This window comes from Sminthopsis crassicaudata, chromosome 4, assembly GCF_048593235.1.
Source record: "Sminthopsis crassicaudata isolate SCR6 chromosome 4, ASM4859323v1, whole genome shotgun sequence".
Classification (NCBI taxonomy): domain Eukaryota; kingdom Metazoa; phylum Chordata; class Mammalia; order Dasyuromorphia; family Dasyuridae; genus Sminthopsis; species Sminthopsis crassicaudata.
The window spans coordinates 281591797-281616743 of NC_133620.1; the positions used below are offsets into that span (position 1 = coordinate 281591797).

At 33.5% G+C, this 24947-nt stretch overlaps 1 protein-coding gene and 1 long non-coding RNA gene across 3 annotated transcripts in view; one reads left to right on the top strand and one right to left on the bottom strand.

Moving 5' to 3' along the window:
• Positions 1-24947, top strand: part of KIF6 (kinesin family member 6) — a 466898-nt gene that overhangs the window by 107628 nt on the left and 334323 nt on the right. For both annotated transcript variants that reach the window (XM_074311016.1, XM_074311015.1), the window contains exon 5: positions 14324-14433. In XM_074311016.1, the coding sequence (XP_074167117.1) occupies positions 14324-14433 (110 nt within the window). The remainder of the gene's footprint in view (positions 1-14323; positions 14434-24947) is intronic.
• The window catches only part of LOC141566457 (uncharacterized), a 287659-nt gene that overhangs the window by 7844 nt on the left and 254868 nt on the right, over positions 1-24947 (bottom strand). The gene's annotated exons all lie outside the window — the stretch shown is intronic.

Below are 24947 nucleotides of genomic sequence, written 5' to 3' on the forward strand. Positions count from 1 at the left end.
CTTTTCCCTAGTCAAACAGCCACTGGGCTCTAATTCAAGCCCTCATCATCTCCTGAGCTATGAGCTCCCATTCATTTAGGCTATTCCTTCTACAATCTCTGTATCACCTCTCTGAAAAAAGGATCTTTCTAAAGCCATCATCTGACCATGTCACACCCCCATTCAAAAACCATATGTGGTTTCTTATTGACTATGATTAATAAATACTGATTCCTTCATTTGACATCTAGAGTTCTTCACATACTGTCTCTAAGTTACCTTTCTGGGATTTTAATATATAATTCCTAATATTCCCAGACCAATTGCATCCACCTTACTTGCTATTCTACCTTATATCCACCTTTCTTGCTCCATCTTCTGTCTTTGAGCCTTTGCACAGGTTAGTCCCCATACTTGGAATGAACTCATTCTTTTTTTCCCATCTCTTAGATTCCCTGGAATCTTTCAAAGCTCAATTCAACCACCACTTCCTATAGGAAGCCGATTCTGATCCTACCATTGCTAGTGTCTTTTCCTTCCAAGAAAAATTCTTTTTATTTATTTTATATATTTTTGCATTAACTTTTTGTTGTACTTGTCACTCCCCCAATAACCTCTTTAAAGAATTTTTTTCCTTTGTATTCCCAGTGCTTAGGTTAGGGATTTGGCACATAGTAGGCATCATAAATGCTTTTAAAAACATTAATTTTTAAAGAATTTGTGCTTCTTTGAATGAAAAAATAAAATGGCATTAGTATACCATTAAAAACAAGGGTTCCACATAACAAAGTTGTTTATATATCACACAATAACATTGTTCTGTTGATTTAGTTACAAAAATTTCTCTAAAATAAATATTCCAGTATAAGTACTTTTGCTAATACCAATTCATAAAATGTTTACTCTAAAATGAAAGCCTTTGGTTATATGCATTGTAATCTGGAGTAGAGAAGGGAAAAGTTATTCTATTTTAAAAATTTTATTTGTTCATACCTATTTTTTAAATAATAGATTTTTATTTTCACAATATATGCAAAGATAGTTTTTTTTTAATTTAATTTTTATTTTATTTTATAATTATAACTTTTTTTTGATAGTACATATGCAAGGGTAATTTTTTACAACATTATCCCTTGCACTTACTTCTGTTCAGATTTTTTCCCTTCCTCCCCCAACCCCCTCCCCCAGATGGCAGGCAGTCTTATACATGTTAAATATATTACAATATATTCTAGATACAATATATGTGTGTAGAACCGAATTTCTTGTTGCACAGGAAGAATTGGATTCAGAAGGTAAAAATAACAGTTTACACTCATTTCCCAGTGTTCCTTTTCTGGATATAGCTGATTCTGTCCATCATTAATCAATTAGAATTAGATTAGCTCTTCTCTATGTTGAAGATATCCACTTCCATCAGAATACATCCTCATACAGTATCATTGTTGAAGTGTATAATAATCTTCTGGTTTTGCTCGTTTCACTTAGCATCAGTTGATGTAAGTCTCTCCAAGCCTCTTTGTATTCCTCCTGTTGGTCATTTCTTACTGAACAATAATATTCCATAACATTCATATACCATAATTTACCCAACCATTCTCCAATTGATGGACATCCATTCATCTTCCAGCTTCTAGCCACTATGAAAAGGGCTGCCACAAACATTTTGGCACATACAGGTCCCTTTCCCTTCTTTAGTATTTCCTTGGGATATAAGCCCAGTAGTAGTATGGCTGGGTCAAAGGGTGCAAAGATAGTTTTCAACATTCACTCTTGGAAAACCTTGTATTCCAATTTTTTCTTTCTTTCCTTCCCCCCATCCCCATCTCTAGACAGCAAGTAATCCAATCTATGTTAAACATACATGTTTTCTATACATATTTCCATATTTATCATGTTGCACAAGAAAAATCAGGTCAACAGCAAGATGATTTCAGAAAGTCCTGGAGAGACTTACATGAACTGATGCTAAGTGAAATGAGCAGAACAAGGACATCATTATGCACAGCAACAGCAAGACTATGCAATGATCAGTTCTGATGGATGTGGCTCTTTTTAACAGGATGACTCAGGCCAATTCCAGTGATCTTGTAATGGAGAAAGACATCTGCACCCAGATGTGGGAACTGAGTGTGGATATAGTATTTTCACTCTTTTTGTCGATGTTTGCATTTTTTTTCTTTCTCATTTTTTTCCTTTTTTGAGCTCATTTTTCTTGTAAAAGTATATGTAGAAGAATTGTACATGTTTAATATATATTGGATTACTTGCCTTCTAGGGGAGGGGAGGAAGGGGGAGAAAATTTGGAACACAAGGTTTTGTAAGGGTCAATATTGAAAAATTGTCCATGCATATGTTTTGAAAATAAAAAGCTTTACTAAAATAAACAAAACAAAAAAAAATCAGATCAAAAAGAAGGGAAAAAAAGAGAAATAAAAGAGCAAGCAAACAGCAACAAAAAAGGTGATCCACATTCAGTCCCAACAGTTGTCTCTCTGAGTGTAGTTGGTTCTCTCCATCACAAGTCTATTAGAACTGGCCTGAATCATCTCACTGTTGAAAACAGCCACGTCCATCAGAATTGATCATCATATAATCTTGCTGTTGCCATGTTCTACTCAATTCAACTTAGCATCAGTTCATGTAAATCTCTCCAGGCCTTTCTGAAATCATCCTGCTGATCATTTCTTACAGAACAATAATATTCCATAACATTCATATACTATAACTTATTTAGCTGTTCCCCAACTGATGAGCATCCACTCAGTTTCCAGCTTTTTATCACTACAAAAAGGACTGCTACAAATATTTTTGCACATGTAGTTCCAAAAAGTTATTCTTCCATATTGTATCTAAGATTTTCATTTTCTTGACCCAAAGAATCAAATATATTTTAGCTCATATCATATCTTTCAATCTCAATTATTATAACCAACTACCCTTTCTGGGAAAAAAACAACTTTAACTAAAAGAATCAAACTTTCCAGAATATGAAAGATTTAGGAATTTGGAGGGGGAATAATATCTTACGTATCACAGTTGTTTTAGTTATAGAATATTATAAATACTTTTTCTCATTCCCATATTCACTTTAGAATTTCTGATTATCAGTTCTGTTTTATTTCAAGAACCTGTACAATGGAAATATAATTTCTAAAAATGTATTTCTTATGCCCTATATGCAGAAATTTATTCTTTTATCAATATGCTTGCTTATTCATAAATGGCTTAAAAAACCCTGTTCAAGGTCAGAAAAACATTTAGTACCCATCAATCATTATAGTAATTAGTTTTGCCTTGATTAACATAATTAAAAAATCATGGAACCCAAGAATTGAAAAGATTTATGGTAACATTATTCTCTCTCTTTTGTTCTGAACAGTGCAGGGTAAAGTAGTCCCATATCTTAGCTATTTTGCTTTTCTTAGTTAAGTCTAAAATAGTATTTGCTTTTGTGGGAGGAGGGGCTCTCATATGATAGTGTTGAGTTATAATGATATAAATGTCCAATAATATGCCCCAGGTCTTTTTTTAATAAACTGCTATCTAGGCATGCCTTCTTATTCTGTACTTAGGAAATTGATATTTTTACCCAAGCATAGAACATTATATTAATCCATCTTAATTTTCATTTATTAGATTTAGTGTCTCATATTGACTTATTTAACATCTTTTGAAGTCTTCATAGATTTGGCCTCCTTTCATATTCCTACTCATATACCAATGGCTGTATCATTATAATCAAATTATTTAACCTCTCAGAGCATGTTTATTTATCTATAAAATGGAGATAATACTTGCCCTAATAGAGGCAGTCTGGTGTTGTATTTAGAGTTCAATTTCCAATCCACACACTGGCCACATGACCTTGGGAAATAACTTGGCATCTCAATACCACAGATAATTCTTATGATTGCAAATTGTAGGGAAGGTTTTAGTCTCTATTTGTAATGGGAAGTTTTTCAAGGAGAGTTCACCATACCAATGAAATCACGTGTCTGGCTTCCAAAAAAATTGTACTGCCACAAAATTGTTTCAAGAGAAGACCTTTGCAAATTTTAAAATGCTTTATCATCATCATCATCACAATCAAAATTGTTATTCAGGTTTTGAAATAACTAAAGTTGCACATGTAAAAACAGAAATCTATCCCTATTAGTGTGAATGAGTGGTAAACATATTTTCAATGACTATGAAAGAAAAAAATTGATTTAATTTGTTTTGGAAATTATTGCTCATTACTTTTTGTATGCTGAAGTTCAAACTTATTTGGAAGAAAGGGAAAATTCAGTCTACAAGAAACATGTGGGTTATATTACAGTCTGGCAATTCTGAATATTGAGAGAAAAGTAATAAGAAAAGGTAGCTCACCACATAGGAAATACTAATGTTTCTTCTGTGTGCATTCCATAAAAAAATCTAGAAAATGAAAAAAGCTGGTGGAGCCATTATTTTCCAGAGACTTTACAGTTGTTTTTCTTTTAAAAAAAATTAGGGGAAAAAAAGAAAAGAGTTTTATTTGTTTACCTGAGACTAAGGTATAATTAGAGTATTCTTTTTTAACTTTTCTTTCCTCTTCCCTTTTTTGCTTTTGACATTGAACTATTAAATTGCTCAATAAGGTTTATGAAGAGGTCTCATCCTTGGATTCTATCCTTTGAACCCTTCATGAAAATATGTGGTTGAAAGAAGAATTTTAAGAGATAGGAAGATATAGATATAGATGAATATATAAATGGGAGTCTACTCATACTATTATTTAGTCAAGCTATGAAACTTTTCCTAACTAAAGCTATCCTTGTACCGAGTTTTACAAGTTACATGATTCAAAGAAAATCATTAACCTCTGAGTATCATTTTGTTTATCTGTAACATAAAGGCAGTAATATTTGTATTACTTACTTGAGGATTGTTACGAGGAAAATATTTTGTAAACCCTAAAAGAAGTATAGATTTGGGTTATTATCATCATTGTCAGATTATTTTTACTACCTAATTATATGTTGAAATGGGTCAAACTGAAAATCTTATTTTTATCACCTTAAAAGATCTTAAGGTTCCTTCTGGCAGGTCAGATTTGATCAGGGGTTTACCAAAGATAGGAGTTTCTTTTCTGTGAAAATGTTCTTGGTGGAGATGTTGTTACTCATTTCTGGCTTGCATTAAATATCAGTACATGAACACTTCCTTTAAACATAAGTTACCACGGAGCCTCATTATTGTATAATAGGATCATAAAAATTGTAAATAAAAACTAAATTAGGACTTCTACCCAAGATGGCGGCATGGAGGCAGACAGCTGCTTGAGCTCCGCATTTTCTCTCAGGACTTACTTCATGACAAGCCTCAGAGTTAATGCTTGACCAGAAAAGAAACCCACAAATAATCACCAACAGAAGACATCCTTGAAATTCTCCAGAGAAGTTCTGTGTTTGCTCAGGGGAGGGGATGAACAGACTGGACGCAGACTGAGGGCAGGCAGTGAGAGTGAGGCAGGCAGCTCACACTGCAGACCAGAGGGGGGAGGGGTACGATCTCTTCCATTTCTGCAAAAAGACTTTTACCCCAGTATGGATGTTCTGTCTTGGCAGCAAGCCAGGAACAGCAGAGAAAGTGTAAACACCTGAGGTAAAGAATAAAACCCCGGAAAGCCAACATCTCTTGGGACTGGCCACTCCCACCCCCACCCTTAGTGACTCAGTGCGTTCTCAGAGCCTCAAAGTGCAGATGCAGCACAGTACAGCCATTAATGTCCTGTTAGTGCCTTGCTACTGTCTCCTTCAGTCTATAGAGGACGCTCGTTAGCACCATCCAGCCCCATCCCCCCAAAAACAGACCAATTGTTTCTCTTGTCAATTTGTTTTCTTTGATTCTGCTCTGACAAAATGAACAAAAAATTCAAAAGGGCTCTAACCATTGACAGCTTCTGTATGGAGAGAGAGCAGACTTCAAACCCTGAGGAGACTAAAAGCAGACTGTCTCCAGAGGAATCCCCTAGGGGGGATATGATCTGCTCCTCAATACAAAAGAATCTCATAGAGGAAATCAAAAAGGCTCTCACAAAAGAGCTAGAAGAGAAATGGGAAAAGGAAAGGGAAGCTTGGCAAGAGAGGCTGGAGAAGTCATTCCACACATTTAAAGACAGAATGGATAAAGAAAACAAATCATTGAGAACTAAAATTAGTGAATTAGAAAAGGTAAACAACTCCAAGGAAAACAGGATTAGTGAGCTGGAAAAAGAAAACAGCTATCTAAAAAATAAAATGGATAAAATGGAAAAAAATTCCGTAGAAGATAAAAACTCAATTGGACAATTACAAAAAGATATTTAAAAAGTTAGTGAAGAAAACACATCATTGAAAATTAGACTCGAACAAGCAGAAATGAATGACTCAAAGAGAAACCAAGAAGTAGTCAAACAAAACCAGAAAAATGAAACAATTGAAAAGAATGTCAAGTACCTTATTGGAAAGAAAACAGACCTGGAAAACAGATCCAGGAGAGACAATTTGAGAAAAATCGGACTCCCTGAAAAATGTGAGGAAAAAAAGAGCCTGGATACTATTTTCCAGGAAATTATCAAAGAGAACTGCCCAGACAGCTGTTTTGGAAACTGAGGGTAAAATAGTCATTGAAAAAATTCATTGATCACCTACTGAAAAGGTCCCTAAAATCAAAACACCAAGAAATATACTGGCCAAGTTCAAGAACCATCAGACGAAAGAAAAAATACTGGAACCTGATAGAAAAAAGCAATTCAGACAAGGAGGAGCCACAATTAGGATAACCCAGGATCTAGCAGTGTCCACATCAAAAGAACGAAAGGCCTGGAATATGATATTCCAAAAGGCTAAGGAACTTGGTATGCAGCCAAGAATAACTTACCCGGTAAAAAAATGAGTATCGTTTTCCAGGGAAGAAGATGGACATTTAACGAAATAAATGAATTTCATCTATTCTTGATGAAAAAACCAGATCTACACAAAATGTTTGATCTTCAAATGCAGAACTCAAGAGATTTCTAAAAAGGTAAAAAGAAATCTTGAGAACTATATTTCTGCCATAAAGATGTGTAAAAAACACATGTATAATTTGTCCTAGAAACTAGAGGTGGAAAGGAAATGATATCATAAAAAAGGGTAAAGTGGTGGTACTACATCTCATGAAGGGGCAAAAGTAACTTATTATATCTGAGAGAAAGAAAGGAGGGGGATGAACATAGTGTGTATCAATAGACATATTCAATTTATGGTGAAACTTCTTCCACTTCATTGAAAAGTGAGAGGGAAGGAGTAAGCTAAGGGAAAGGGAATACAGAAATTGTGAGGAAAATGGGGTAGAATAGGGGGAGGAACTTTAAGATGGGAGAGGGATACTGAAAAGGGAGAGCTGTGAAAAGCAAGTGCTGTTCACAAATTTAATATTGGGTAGGGGGATAAGAGGGACGGAAAGGAGAAAAGCATAAGAAGAGGTTAACAAGATGGCAAGCAATATAGAATTAGTCATTCTAACCATAAATGTGAATGGGGTAAACTCCCTCATAAAGAGGAAGCAGTTAGAAGACTGGATTAAAAGCCAGAATCCTAGTATATGTTGTTTCCAGGAAACAAATCTGAAACAGGGTGATACATTCAAACTAAAAGTAAAAGGGTGGAGCAAAATCTACTATGTTTCAGGTGAAGCCAAAAAAGCAGGGATAGCCATCCTCATCTCAGATCAAGAAACAACAAAAATTGATCTGATTAAAAGAGATAAGGAAGAGCATTATATCCTGCTAAAGGGTACCATAGATAATGAAACAGTATCAATATTAAACATATACGCACCAAGTGGTACAGCATCTAAATTCTTAAAAGAGAAATTAAGAGAGCTGCAAAAAGAAATAGACAGCAAAAGTATAATAGTGGGAGATCTCAACCTTGCACTCTCAGAATTAGGATAAATCAAACCACAAAATAAATAAGAAAGAAGTAAAAGAGGTAAATTGAATACTAGAAAAGTTTGATATTGATAGATCTTTGGGGAAAGCTAAATGGAGACAGAAAGGAGTATACTTTCTTCTCAGCAGTTCATGGAACCTATACAAAAATTGATCATATACTAGGACATAAAAACCTCAAAATCAAATGCAGTAGGGCAGAAATAGTAAATGCATCCTTTTCAAACCACAATGCAATTAAAATTACATTTAATAAAAAGCCAGGGGAAAATAGACCAAAAAATAATTGGACACTAAATAATCTTATACTAAAGAATGATTGGGTAAGACAGCAAATGATAGACATAATTAATAACTTCACCCAAGAAAATGACAATAATGAGACATCATACCAAAATGTGTGGGATACAGCCAAAGCAGTAATAAGGGGAAGTTTTATATCTCTAGAGGCCTACTTGCATAAAATAGAGAAAGAGAGGGCCAACGAATTGGGCTTACAATGAAAATAGCTAGAAAAGGAACAAATTAAAAACCCCCAGACAAGCACAAAACTTGAAATTCAAAAAATAAAAGGTGAGATTAATAAAATTGAAAGTAAAAAAAACTATTGAATTAATTAATAAAACTAAGAGTTGGTTCTATGAAAAAACCAACAAAATAGACAAACCCTTAGTAAACCTGATTTAAAAAAGGAAAGAGAAAAAGCAAATTGTTAGTCTTCAAAATGAAAAGGGAGAACTCACCACTAATGAAGAGGAAATTAAAACAATAGTTAGGAGCAACTTTGCTCAACTTTATGCCAATAAATTCGATAACTTAAATGAAATGGAAGAATACCTTCAAAAATATAGCTTGCCCAGATTAACAGAGGAAGAAGTAAGTAGTCTAAATAGTCCCATCTCAGAAAAAGAAATAGAACAAGCTATTAACCAACTTCCTAAGAAAAAATCCCCAGGACCAGATGGATTTACATGTGAATTCTACCAAACATTTAAAGAACAACTAACTCCAATGCTATATAAACTATTTTTAAAAATAGGGATTGAAGTAGTCCTACCAAATTCCTTTTATGACACAGACATGGTACTGATACCTAAACCAGGTGGATCGAAAACTGAGAAAGAAAACTATAGACCAATCTCCTTAATGAATGTTGATGCTAAAATCTTAAATAAGATATTAGCAAATAGACTTCAGAAAATCATCCCCAGGATAATACACTATAACCAAGTGGGATTTATACCAGGAATGCAGGGCTGGTTTAATATTAGGAAAACTATTAGTATAATGGACCGTATTAATAATCAAATTAATAAAAACCATATGATCATCTCAATAGATGCAGAAAAAGCATTTGATAAAATCCAACATCCATTCCTACTAAAAACGCTTGAGAGTATAGGAATAAATGGACTATTCCTTAAAATATTAAGGAGCTTATATTTAAAACATTCAGTAAACATCATATGTAATGGTGAAAAACTAGAACCTTTCCCTGTAAGATCAGGAGTGAAACAAGGTTGCCCACTATCACCATTACTATTCAATATAGTACTAGAAACTCTAGCCTCTGCAATAAGAGCCGAGAAAGAGATTCAAGGAATTAGAGTAGGAAATGAGGAAATCAAATTATAACTTTTTGCAGATGACATGATGGTATACTTAGAGAACCCCAAAGACTGCTAAACAGTATTAGAAATAATTCAGAATTTTAGCAAAGTTGCAGGATACAAAATAAATCCACATAAATCCTCAGCATTTATATACATTACCAACACAATCCAACAGCAAGAGATACAAAGAGAAATTCCATTCAAAATAACTGTCGATAGTATAAAATATTTGGGAATATATCTACCAAAGGAGAGTCAGGAATTATATGAGCAAAATTACAAAACACTTGCCACAAAAATAAAGTCAGATTTAAATAATTGGAAAGACATTCAATGCTCTTGGATAGGCCGAGCGAATATAATTAAGATGACAATACTCCCAAAACTAATCTATTTATTTAGCTATACCAATCAGTCTCCCAAGAAACTATTTTAATGACCTAGAAAAAAATAACAAAATTCATATGGAAGAACAAAAGGTCGAGAATTTCAAGGGAAGTAATGAAAAAAAAATTAAATGAAGGTGGTCTAGCTCTACTTCATCTAGAACTATATTATAAAGCAACAATCACCAAAACCATTTGGTATTGGCTAAGAAATAGACCATAAGAAATAGATCAGTGGAATAGATTAGGTTCACAGGGCAAGATAGTGAATAAAAATAGCAATCTAATGTTTGACAAACCCAAAGATCCCAACTTTTGGGATAAGAATTCATTATTTGACAAAAACTGCTGGGAAAACTGGAAATTAGTATGGCAGAAACTAGGCACGGACCCACACTTAACACCACATACTAAGAAAAGATCAACATGGGTCCAAGATTTAGGCATAAAGAACGAAATCATAAATAAATTAGAGGAACATAGGATAGTTTACCTCTCAGACTTATGGAGGAGGAAGGAATTTGTGTCCAAAGAAGAACTAGAGATCATTATTTGATCACAAAATAGAAAATTTTGATTACATGAAATTAAAAAGTTTTTGCACAAACCAAACTAATGCAACAAGATTAGAAGGGAAGTAACAAATTGGGAAAACATTTTTACAGTTAAAGGTTCTGATAAAGGCCTCATCTCCAAAATATACAGAGAATTGACTTTAATTTGTAAGAAATCAAGCCATTCTCCAATTGATAAATGGTCAAAGGATATGAACAGACAATTTTCAGATGATGAAATTAAAACTATTTCCAGTCATATGAAAGAGTGTTCCAAATCACCATTGATCAGAGAAATGCAAATTAAGACAACTTTGAGATATCATTACACACCTGTCTGACTGGCTAAGATGACAGGAACAAATAATGATGACTGTTGGAGGGGATGTGGGAAAACTGGGACACTGATGCATTGTTGGTGGAGTTGTGAAAGAATCCGACCATTCTGAAGAGCAATCTGTAATTATGCCCAAAAAGTTATCAAAATGTGCATACCCTTTGACCCAGCAGTGCTTCTACTGGGCTGATATCCCAAGGAAATACTAAAGAAGGGAAAGGGACCTGTATGTGCCAAAATGTTTGTGGCAGCCCTTTTTGTAGTGGCTAGAAACTGGAAAATGAATGGATGTCATCAATTGGAGAATGGTTGGGTAAATTATGGTATATGAATGATATGGAATATTATTGTTCTGTAAGAAATGACCAACAGGAGAAATACAGAGAGGCGTGGAGAGACATATATCAACTGATGCTGAGTGAAATGAGCAGAACTAGGGGATCATTATACACTTCAACAATGATACTACTGTATGAGGATGTATTCTGATGGACGTGGATATCCTCGACATAGAGAAGAGCTAATCCAATTCCAATTGATCAATGATGGACAGAATCAGCTACACCCAGAAAAGGAACACTGGGAAATGAGTGTAAACTGTGAGCATTTTTTTTCTTCCCAGATTATTTTTACCTTCCAAATACAATTCTTCCTTTGCAACAACAACAACAAAATTTGGTTCTGCACATATATATTGTACCAAGCATATACTATAAGATATTTAATATGTATGAGAATGCCTGCCATCTAGGGGAGGGGGTGTAGGGAAGGAGGGGAAAAATTCAGAACAGAAGAGAGTACAAGGGATAATGTTGTAAAAAAAAATTACCTATGCATATGTACTATCAAAAAAATGTTATAATTATAAAATTAATATAAATAAATATACATAAATAAATAAAAACTAAATTAAAAAAAATTTTAAAGATCTTAGCAACCACCAAGTCTAAATCATACCTTCAAAAGAATCCCATTTCCAATATATTTGACATTAAGGTACCCAGCCTCTACTTTTTCATCTTCAATGAAAGATAACCTATTGTCTCCAAAGGCAGCCCATTGAGCTTTGAAATAGTTCTTGGGTGATCAAATTTTTCTTCACATCAAACTTAAATTTGTCTTTTTGTGATCCATCCACTGATCCTATTCCACTCCAAGACCAAACAGAATGAGTCAGAACAAGTCAAATACTTTCACAACAGCCCTTCAAATACTTGAAGACAGCTCTCCTTTTCTTGTCTCTTTTCTTTTTTCAGGCTAGTAATGCTCATTTCTTTGAATTTTTCTTCATTTGACATAAACTTAAAGCTCTTTACTATCTTGGCTGTACTCCTGAATTTTCCAAATTATGGCTGTCCTTCCTAAACTGCAACATTCAGAAGTGAATACAATAATTCAGCTATAGTCTGACCATGAAGACCTTCTTGAGTCTTCCATGCCTTCCACCATTCCATCCTATTTTATCTATTTTGTATACATTCATTTGGGTATATGTCTTTATAAGTAAAATATAAGCTCCTTTAGAGCAGGGACATATTCAGGCTAATTTTTAAGTCCTGGTGCTTAATAGCTTGTACATAGTAGTTACTTAAAAATTACTTTTTGATTATTGATTAATAAAGGCATAATAGTGGTCATATCTTTTTGTTGCTAGTGACTGTAACTTTTAGTGCAATCCAACATCAGTGTAACATTTTTTTAACTGAATATATCATATTATTGATTGCTGCTCATTGGTCATTCAGTTCCCTAAATTTGTTTGCTTGTTTGTTTGTTTTTATTTTTATGATCTTAATGATTTTATTGTTTCCAAATACTTGCAAAGGTAGTTTTCAACATTCACCTTTGCAAAACCTTAAGTTCCAATTTTTTCTCCCTCCTCTTCCTCCAAGACAGCAAGCAATCTAATATAGGTTAAACATGTGCAATTCTTCTAAATATTTCTATATTCATCATGTTGCACAAGAAAAATCAGATTAAAGGAGAAAAAATGAGAAAAGAAGAAAAAACCAAGCAAACGAATAACAATGAAAGGTGAAAATATTATGCTTTGATTCACATTAAATCTTCATAGTTCTCTTTGTGCATGTGGATGGCACTTTACTACCAAGTCTATTGGAATTGCCTTGAATCACCTCATTATTGAAAAGAGTCAAGTCCAACACAGTTGATAATCACATATTTACTTAATCATCATGTATTTACTTAATTGCAGATGTGTTCTGTCCTTTATAAGATGTAAGTTCCTTGAAAGCACTTCCCTAGACATTAACACAGTGTTTTGCATATAGCTATCACTAAATAAATGTTTGTTCATTTAAATTAAACTTTCCTTTCCTTACCTCCTTTATTTTACTATTGAGAAAAGTTTAATCTATTAATATTAGAAGGAGGCATGTGATAATATATTTCAAGAAGTTGACTTAGTAAGTTGTTATGTATTTCCATACTTGCCCACATGACAAGTGAAATACTGTTTTGTTAAAAACAAGAAAATGAGTAAATATATTCTTTGTGTTAAATAACTGTTAAAGTAAGTTACTAGTTGAAAATCCTGCAGTGGTGAAAGTAAATAAAGTTTTCCATGTCCTTTCACAAAAATAAATGATCATTTCTATTTTTTTTAAAACCTGACAATAGGACAGATCACAATGAGGTTGTTGTTGCATCACTGTCAGTGTTTTAAAATTTTATTTATTCTTTACTTACCACATTTTACATAATATTTAATATATATATATATATATATATTTATATATTATTCATTATATCTATTTATTTAGGTCTTACATTGTTCTGTTGACCAGGTATTATAGAAAAGAAAAATAATCACTTATTTTTGTACCAGGCATTAAGATCTTCAACTAGTAACTTAGTTTTCATCACTTCTGCCTCTTAGTTTTAAAAATTTTCATAACCATTTTTCACAATGAGTAAATTTATCTCTTTATACTAAGTTTTTTAGTCTGGAAAGTAAAAAAAAATGATGTGTTATTAGTTCTCCAATTTCAACTAAGTTGGCTCTTCCTAAATGTATATTGACTTTTTTCTGTATATATGGAACCAATAAAGAATAGACTAAAGTTGCTTGTAATCATGGGTGTTGCCCATTAAAAAAAAAATCTTTATACATATGGTAACTGGAAACTTAAAAGTGTCACGGATTTAAAATGTAAACCATTCTGAGAAAGAGACACACAGAGAAAGAGAGAGGGGGGGAATAGTGGAGGAGAGGAAAAAAGGGGGTGGGAGAGAGGGAGATAGTAGGACAGACAGACACAGACAGAAAGAGAGAGAGAGAGAAAGAGAGAGAGAGACATAGATATAGAGACAGACAGAGAGACATAGACAGAAATACAGAGACAGAGATACAGAGACAGACAGAGAGACATAGACAGAAATACAGAGACAGAGAGAGGACAAGGAAATGAGGAAGTTTCTTTCATAAATTTGTCATTTTTCCTGAAAGTTGAATTGCTATTAATAGTCCTTTACTTTTTTCTTTTTCCAATAAGGACAGCAGAAAAATGTATACAACCCACATTTCCTATTTGGAAATCTACAATGAATGTGGTTATGATCTATTGGATCCAAGACATGAAGCCTCCAGTTTGGAAGATTTGCCGTGAGTAGCCAAACAACAAAGAATCAGGAAAAAAAATTATTTTCAGATGTTCAGTTGCATTGTTTTCTTTGAAACTTTATAAGTTCCTAGTTCCAAACTTAATTAACTAATACTAGTTAGCAGGGGGTTTCAGTAATGATAAAGGGGCAGTAGTTGTGAGATGCTGAATTACTCAAAACTGATTTCTTTGGAAAACTCTTCTGGATTCCATTCAAGAGAGAAGAGTAAGATATGTTTTCTGTTGAATACTGACATGACAGAGTTTTAGGATTTTTACACCTTTCTGCAAAAACCCCAAAACTTTCTTTTCTAATTTTGATGTTTTTTGTCACTAAGACTTTTGGAAGCTATAAGAAAATATGAAGGAAAAGAGCTTTAGCTAAAGGTCTTTTCTAGAGTTGAAAATCAGATACTATAATTTTCACTAGTTATTGTTCATCTTTTATACAATGAAAAAATAAATATATGCCTCAGATCTGCTTGAATGATCTCATTTTTTTGCAATAAATTTCACTAATTATACACATACAGTAAAAGAGTAAATAAAAGCTTCAGATCTGCTGAAAGACTCAGTTTGGGAATAAATGTACATATATCCATATAGATATAGTCCCTTCAGTCACCTAATGTAGTATGTGTATAGTCCTTGTTTTAGTTTATGCACAAACCAGTTATGTGTTCATTGTTAACAGATCAAATTCTTTTAATGTAGTATTTTATCAGAAGTAGCCTAAAAGAACCTGTTCTATTTAATAGGTAACCTTCCTTAGTGAGTATTCAAAATATCTATTTCTATATATATAAACACACACATATGTATATGTGTGTGTGCATATATATATACATATATATAAATATATCCATATACATATAGCATAAATGTATATTTATGTTTTATATGTGTGTGTGTATTTATAAAGTCATACTCTCTCAGTTACCACTTTAAATTATTCATTCAGTGAAGAAGACTCAAAAAGGAAACTACATTTTCCATACCATGTTCATAAATATTCTTTAAATATAAAAAGTAGTATGCTATAGATGAAAAATAATATTCCATTTTTATTATGCTTCTTATCTGTACATGTACCATGTAGCCCTGATAAAGTTACTTATTTCTTTGAACTTTAATGTAGTCATCTGTTTAAAAAAAAAACTGGTATAAATATACTTATATTTCCTATCTCCCAGGGTGGAAAGAATCACATTGGACAATATATCACATGTTTGTGTAACTATAAAGTGTTTTGTGTATATGTGTATATATAATTTATCATAATAATCATAAAAGGAGGAATTTTTTTGTTTGTTTTAGGAGTAATAAAATATAGGGCAGCCAAAAATCATTCCATGTGATGAAAAATATTGAATATCAGGCTATGATATTTGGACTTGATCCAGTATGAAATAGGAAGTCATTGTAGGTTTTTAAACAAAGAAATGACATAATGACAGCAATATTAAAGGAAATTTAATCTTTGTTTAGGATATACTCCAGTGAAGAGAAACTGAAAGGAAAATGACTAGATAAGTAGCTATTTCAATAAACCAAATGCAATGTTATTGGTACTGTCAGGTGGCCCTAATGGAGAAAAAGGCGGGGCACAATCATCTAACAGATACTACAACAGAAAAAATAACAGGGTTTGTGAACTGTTTGACTTTAGGGGATAAAATACAGACATCAAAAGATGAGCCAGAGTAAAAAAAAAAATGTTTTGACCTTGGGGAACACATAAAATCATTGCACAACTATTAGAAAAGAAGATGTATACAAATTTATTGAAGTTAAGTACTTTGATTTTAGATATGTCACCTTCAAAGTGATGATGGCCCATAAACCCCTAGAAGTGTGGGACATACACTGGAATCAGCCAATAAGAATTCATTAGATTAGTAAAGGAAATCATAAGAAAGATTAAGTTGTTTTAATGTAGAAGAAGAGGAAAATATTTTTAAGGATTCAGTTTTGTAATTAATCACATTTAGGGAGTGGGATGAATGGAGAGAAGTCACACAACAGGGATAATGAAAAAAGTCAGGACAATCCTTTGCCATGGATATCAAAGGAGTCAGGGATTCCAAGAAAAAGCATGTTAACCATGCTTTTAGAACTTTGCTTCTACTTCTGGGATCCAGATTTCAGATGATCTATAATTTAAAAGGGGGAAAATACAGCCTTAATTTCATAATTTCTAAATGAAATTTAGCATTTTACTTTATTTAAAAACATAAATCTGAGGCTTTATCAGATTGCTAGAGCACCACACACAAGGTTAAGAAAACCTCTACTGCAGGAGAAATTAAAGCTGAAATATCTTTCAACTTAGATTCTACAATTCTGTGATTCTGCCTAATTAATTTTTAAATCAAATATAGCTATGTCAAATACTAACCCTAACCCTATTTTACAAAATAGGGAATGAGAAATGATCATTGTCTTATATTGCAAAGGACTGAGGATATGTTCATTCAGCAATCATTTTTCAGGCACCTGTTATATTTTAAGGAGGAAGCATGAATTAATGGAATAACAACTGCTCTTGGTGAAAAGAAGACTTGGGTTCAAGTCCTTTCTTTTTCATGTTACCTCTCAGTTCCCCCAAGTAATTCTGTGAGATTCAAAATTTCAGAAAAGGTATCAAATTTGCATTGATGAAAAGAATTTTTTCACCTGGAATTCTCTACACTAATGGAATCACATTTACAGTCCAAAGAGAAAAATAAATACCAAGTACTGTGCTTGCAGATATGAAGTCAAAATTTAAATATTCTCTTCTTTCAAGGAATTTGCATTCCTTGGGAGAATTGAGAAGAGGGAGAAATATTATTAACTACAGATAAATGAGTAAGGAATACAACGCAAAGTAAATTTTTCTTTTAGAAGAGTGGGCACTAATAATTGACAGAAAGGGACAAGGAGAAGTTAGGGGATTTTTTACAAAGTGGGTGGGTGGATAAGAGACAAAAACGGAGACTGTTCTAGTCATGAAGGCTAATTTATGCAAAGGCTTGCATGTACACAAAAGATAGAATGTTGCATGTACAGAGAACACTGGAGAAAAGGAAAAATACTGAGCTCTGCTTTTGGTTCTATCATTCACTGGCTAGTAGTTTGGGGACAGGCCTTTTCAGTTCTCCTGGACCTGATCTCCTTTGATTCAAGTGATTCCTAAGGTGCCTTCAAGAGTCCAAGCCTGTGGTTCTGTGATTAATGACTTTGAAGAGATCAGATGTTACCTAGCTAATCTTCTATTTCAAGAAATTATTAGAAATAAAGGCATTTGTTAGATACAAATCTAATAATTCTGGATGGAGTTGTGGGCACTGGGTGGATTAGAGAGAGCACTAAATGGAAGCACTGAATGACAGTGATAAGCCTTTTCACTTCTTTGGTTCTCAAATTTTTCATCTTAAAATGAGAGAATTGGACTTCATGATTCCTAAGTTTTCTCATAATGTTAATTGTCCTTGTCTATGTTTCAATGTTTCTTTGATTCTAATGATGGTGATAGTCATATCCTATATACAAACTGTTCCCAAGGTCTTTTGATTTCACTTTTGTGATATTTCTTGAATATGCCCCCTTCTTTCCTCCCACACCACTACCACTCTTATGCAGGCCCTCATTACCTTATGCTTAGACCACTGCAATAGTCTACCAATGGGTCTGCCTGCCTCAAAAGTCTCTTTCCCACTGCAATCCATCCCTTTTTCAGGCACTAAAATGATTCTTTCATAAAATATAGATCTGATCATATATTCCCCTATTCAATAAACTCCAGTGGTTCCCTATTGCCTCCAGGATTGAATATTAAATCCTCAGTTTATCATTCTAAGTCATTCATAACTTAGTTCCCTCTTACCTTTTTAGTCTTTTTACTCCCCAATACATACTCTTCAATTCAATGACACTTCTCAACTCCATCTACTTTCTTTGGCCATCCACCATGCCTGGAACTGTCTCCCTCCTCTGCTCTAATTGCTAACTTTACTGGCTTCCTTTAAATGCTAACTGAAATCCTGTCTTTTACTTCCCCAACCCCTACTCACTGTAATTCCTTTCTCTCCCTCCCTCCCTCCCTCCCTTTCTCTTTTCCTTCCTCCCTTCCTCCTTCCCTCCCTTCCTTCCTTTTTTCCTCCCTTCTTTTTTTCCCTTGATTTTCCTCTTTCTCTAAACAGACAGATCTATAAGGACACACATTTGCAAGCACATATTATAAATCATATATGTATATGTACACATATATTTATATCTAAGCTCTTGCTGACTTAAAGCTCTATATAAATACTAGCCCTTGTATATATGTATTTAATACAGATATACATATAATACATACACATACATATAATGTTTATAATAAATGCATTTTGTATTCAACAATTAAGTTGAAAACAGAATTTTATTTTTAACAACTCTTTATGTCAGAGGCTATATAAAGAGGATTCAATTTGAATCTAAGTATGTCTCATGAGGTAATGATTATAACTACTCATCTTGGACCTGAAGAAAATAGTCACCTTACTCTATGATATACTTAGTATGTGTTCTCTTTTTAGAGTTCCAAGGATTTCTAGCATCATTCTTACAGCATCCTTAGGGATGTAATTAAATTCTATATTGCTACATTACTATATTGATTTTTTTGTACTTTCCTTTTAACTAAACCGTGTTACCAAAAGTTAAAGTTACCTGTTTTCTAGTTGAATATCTAAATTCAGTTTTTGTATAAAAGCTCTTTGTAGCACCCCAAGAGATTCTGTATGACTTGGAACCTATTTCAGTGGGACTCTTAACTTCTCTGTTACTGCCATTATACTTTGCCCTCCCAAACCCCTATTATTCCTACCCAGTTCTATAAGGAAAGAAGGAAGGAAATTTGGAGCAGTTTCATATTTCTATGAAAATTGGAAATTTGTTGAAAATGTCATGTAGTTTTGGTAGCCTTTGGGGTATTAACCACAATCATATCTGCTGTGCTTTCTTCTGTTGCTCTTATGTGTATTTGGAGGAAGAAGAGAAAAAGCATCAATAGTATTTTAGTGAACCATCCACTTATTTGAAATCCAAGTGTTTCTGGGTTTTTAGACCATTGCTCTCAGTGACATAAAAGTGATTCAAAGCATGTAAAATGCTGGACATTTCTGCCTATTCATCTTTTACTGATATTTTCCATTGAAAACAAATACACATTTTTCGACTTCTATTATTCAATCAGCAAGGATTCTTTAAGTGCTTGCTATTTGCCAGGTACTGTGCTAAACACTGGAGAGACAAAGAAGGGCAAAAATATTTTCCTCAGAGAGCTCACATTTGAATAAAACATGCAAAATCTATACATAAAGGATATATACAGTGCAAATGGAAGGTAGTCTCACAGGGAAAGCAAGAGAACTAACTATATATAGGGACTGAGGGATGGGAAGAGTTCCTGAAGAAGGTGGGGTTTGATCTGAATCTTGAAAGTATCCAGGGAAGCCAGGATTGATTCAGAACAAAAAGATGAGGAAAAAGAGCATTTCAGACATGGAAAAAGGAACAGCTACTGTAAAAAGTCAAGGTCAGAAGATTTCAGGTCTTATAAAAGGAATAGCAAGTGTCATTGGATCTTTGATATTAAAGAATAAGTACAATTTACAAGATATATATTGGATTTTTTCTTTCATTAGCTCATTATTTACCTAGTTATTACAATTGTTATGTGCTTTTATGTATACAAGGTTTAAAAATGCAATTCCAATTCGCATTCTTTCAGGTAAGTTCCATAGCTAGACTTGTTCCTTTTTCCCCTTAGGATTATGAGGGTACCCATAGGCTTAAATTCCTACTGGTATTCTTTCTTCCAGTGTGGTTGAGTTTAGCCAGTCAGCTCTAAGTATCTTTTATAAAGGGGAATTTAGTGTTGTTGTTTTTTGTTCTTTGTCAAAGAGGACCATGACCTCAGAGAGCTGATGCCATGACATGCAAGTAAATTGGATTTAAATGTGGGAGGGCTGTGCAAGGTCACCTATCTCACTTTCTCCTCCAGAGCCATATCCAGTGGCCAGATAAAAGTCAAGAAAACTGGAGATGATCCTGGATGAAATGGGAGACTGTGATGTTCTGTTTTTCTAAATTGTAATCATTCTCTGGGAGGAGGTTTCTTGGGGAGCTTCTGGAAGCAGCCTTAGTTTCAGCTCAGTTCAATAATCCCAAAATGAGCCAGGAGTTAAAGTCCTTTACTTTCTCTTTCTAAATCTTATCTCCAGATCCTTTATTTTCTCCTTCAAGTCTTATCTCCTTCACTTGAGGCTTAGCTAACTTTCTGGAGGCCTTCCTCTCTCTTTGGTTCCCCAGAGCTCTTGTATGAATGGCTCCAGCCTCTCGCCTTCCCATTGTCTTCAGCCAGCACTACGGTGGAATCTCAAATGACTCTTGACTCTGAATCTCCTAGAGTGTGGGAATCAGACTCCGCCTCTGAGAGTGGGCTTGTGGGTACTCCCTAGGCTTATGAGAGCTCTTTGAAAGTATGCTCTCTTAAAAGTGTGAATCTCATGGAATTCTAGTAAATACATTACTGAACTAGTGAATTGTTAAGTACCATGCTGAATTAGATAATTGTATCCATTCCAGTGACTTAGCACCTTAAAAAAATCCTAACAGGAGACCTTGTCCTTTTTAAGCTAGATTCTAGGGGAAAGTGGTCTCAAATTTTCCCTAAAATTTATGGCAAAGAAGTAACTCACAGATTTTAATTTCTAAAATTACTTTTCTCTCATTCATGGAGTGCTCAAGAAGTTTCTCTTAGGAGTGGTATAATACCTTTGCTGGACTCTTTGTAGAGTTATAAGTTTAATCTGTTCTTGATTCTAGAAACTGTGAATACTGGCAGCAGCTGAAGCAAGGACTCCTTTTAGGACATTGATAGAAAGATGAGAAGCCCAACTTTCTCTGTTCCTTTACAAGCTGTAGGGAAGGAGAAATAAACCTGGTCAAAGATAAAACTCCTTCTTCCCCTCCAGATGTTTTCTTCTCAGAAATGTGCTGGAAAGATGCAAGTTCAAATTTCTGGAAAAGCCCTCTTATCTCAACTACCTTGATAATTAATGGATAGTTCTTAGAAGCATGAACAAGTTTACTGGTCTATTGGAGCAAACTTTCTCTCTGTCATCATTTCAGTTCTTCAGATAGTTTTCAAACAACACATTTTCACATTTGAAGATTTTGGATTTTTTTTGGTAAAATAAATTTTTATTGATAACTTTTGCTTTTCACAAGCAAAATGTGTACTCTTCCCTTTCTTTTCCTGCAAGAAAGCAATCCCATATAACAGTATTTTTAAAGACAAAAAAAGAGAAACAAAAAAATTAACATAACTTCTTGATATATTTAAAAGACTGAAAATATGTGTAATATGCTACACTTGTGGACCTACTATTCTACAAAAAGATGAAATAGGAGTATCTTATCTTTCTGTCTTTTTTTTAAACCATGTTTGTCCTTTATACTTTTGAAAAATTCACTTTTGATTTGTGTGTTTGTTCCTATATACATTGTTATAGTTATCATGTACATTGTTTTCTTGGCTCTGTTTCTTTCACTCTGTATCATTTCATACATTTGTAGTCTGATCATCAGTTTATAGATTTTCAGTCAGATATAAGGTTTCATATTGCTTTGATACCACATAGTCTTTGCTGAATAGTAAACGTGCTGAATTTCTCTTTGATTTTTTTTTTACTTTTTCATATCAATACATCTCTGTGTAATATTTTTGCTAGTTCCACATAATATAACATCTTTCAACTCTATCTCCTGTGAAGATCTTAAACTATATGCTAGATCTTTCCATTACTCTGTATTTATCACATTCATCATTCTTCACAGCATATTCATTATTCCTTTGCATTGATATGCCATAGTTTGTTTAGCTATTCCCCAATTAATGAGCTCTATTTTGTTTCTAATTCTTTTCTATAACAAGGATTGTTGCAATAAATATTTTGATGGGGACTTTCTTCTTATCAATGGCCTCCTTGGAGTATCAGCTCATTAATAGAACCTCTGGCTCACAGGTAAAATAAAAATTCAGAGGTATTTTGATTAAGATACATTCTTATCTTTAAGATATCAGAGCTAAAATGGGATATGGGATAGAGTTTTTTTTTCCCATCTTTTCTTTCTAAACCTATTCTTTTGAAATGCAAATAAAACATTATCCTTTAAAAACTGTTATTTAAAAAAAAATTTTAAATGCCAAAATGTAGAGAGTATGTATTACTCATTAGTTAAAGTAACATGGAGTTAATGAATAGCTCTAAAGTTATTTAATTATTTTATTTATGATCATGAGGATACAAAGACTTAGAAATTCTCAGAAAAAAAATCTTTAAAAGGCCCCTCAGAATTGTTTGATATAGTAACTAATATTTTTTCATGTACCTGCTATATACAATATAAACAACATAGTACACTATGTGGGTAAAGAGCTGACTTTGGAACCAAGAAGATTTTAATTCAAGTCCTATCTCTGATACAGTCTAGGCAAACCATTTAACCCCTCAGTGCCATAGGCAACTCTCTAGGATGATTAGTGGTAGTGAAGATACTGATTGTCTTTAGTGTTGTGGAACAACTTTATTATATGAGTTGTACATATCATTGGAATCATAGGTCCCATGCCTACCTCATTCTACTACCTACAAAGTCCTATGGAGTGATGCAAATTCTATTTTCCAAATAGTTTTCCATCTCGTTGGGGAACTATAACTCAGAGATAAAACAACTGAAGAACAAATTTAGAGGGCAAGACTTATGTTGATGTATGCTTTGTAAATAAATGTTCAAGAGAGCAAGCAAGAGTCCAAGGAGCATTACTAAGGGGAAGAATAAGGGTGTGCCCAAGTCACTTCTCCATTCTGGCCCATCAATTTATCTGTGCTCACTGTTCAAGACATAGTCATTTACTCAAACATATTTATTAAGAGCTTTTTGTGTAGTGGGCACTATTCTAAGTGCCAGGGATAAAAAGAAAGAAAAAACCCTACCAAACACTCCTTTTCTCTCAAGGAACTTAACTCCCATTGTGGAGGCAACTTGTAAATAACTACGTTATATTAGAGTATAAGATATTCTGATAGGGAAAAACAATTCTAGCTAGGATAGAGGGTGCTAGAAAAGCTTCCTGCAGAAAATAGTACTTGAGGCTTGAAGAAAACCAAGAAAGCTTAGAGACAGAGGTTGGGGGGGGGGAGGCACAGCATTCTAGGCATGGGGGCAGTCAGTGCAAAGGCATGTAGATGGAAGGTAAAATATTGCCTCCACATAACTCTTGAGAAGGTTATCCTCATGAGTCAGTGGGCAACCAGTCAGAAATATCACTACAAAAAGAAAACTCTTGAGCATGAAAGACATGAGGAGAAAGAACCTTGAGAAAACTGCTCTGGTGGAAATACTTGGAAGTCAATAAAAAGATGGAAGGATAATCTGGGAACAAAGTGATTATAGGACAGAAAGCAAAAAAAGGAATTAGTACCTGATATCAATCACAGGTAGTTATTACATATTAAGTATGCTACTATTTCAGTGACATGTTCCCCAAATCTTCCATTCCTTTATATAAAGTTCATAAAATATATTTAGGAAGTTATTTTTCTCCTCAAATATTTGTCATAAATATCTACTTTATCAGAAGCTTGAATGAGTCAGGCCTAAGAAACCCCTTTGCCTAAAGAGTAGAAACTTTTCAATCCTCTTATTATAAATTCTTAGCATTGTCTAGTAGCCCAATGGAGTTGTGTTAAAAGAAACTTCTCTTCATAACTGGGAAATTGACTATTACAGGATCTCATTGTTGGTAATCTTTTAAGTATGGTTTGCACATAATACTGAAGAAGGTAGATGTAACATTTGAGGCTGTGTGTGTGTGTGTGTGTGTGTGTGTGTGTGTGTGTGTGTGTGAACAATCAGATTCTTACTTTGTTCTATATAGGTTTTGTTATAATAATTGTTCAATACATTTCAATCTGATGTATGGCTTCATATTGCTTTAAACCTGCCCAATTTTTGTGGCCCAGAAAACATGGTGAATTTTCTCTGTTTCATTTTCTTTTTCCTTTTTCATATGATTGCATCTTTATGTAATATTTTTGCTAATTCAACAAAATGTAATATCTTCTAACTCTGTCACCTATGAAGATTTCAAGTAGTATGATCCATTTTAAAGCAATACTTTGTTTTGAATTTAATAAAGTTTGTAGCACTTTGTTCCCTCTCTATAATCATCTATAACCAATTGACCAAGAAGTATCCATTAAACATATGTGGTATAGTATTTACTAAATTCTCAGTTTTTAAAAGACAGGAATCATGATATAAATAATTGATCCAGTTCTAGGCACATAATAGATTCTTAGTAAAAATGGGTGGGTTTTTTTGTATTTCATTCTTAGGCACTGTGGGATATGTAGAAATAATATATGTCCTTAAGATACAGTCAGAAAGAAAAATTAACATAAAAGCAACTGCAGTAAAT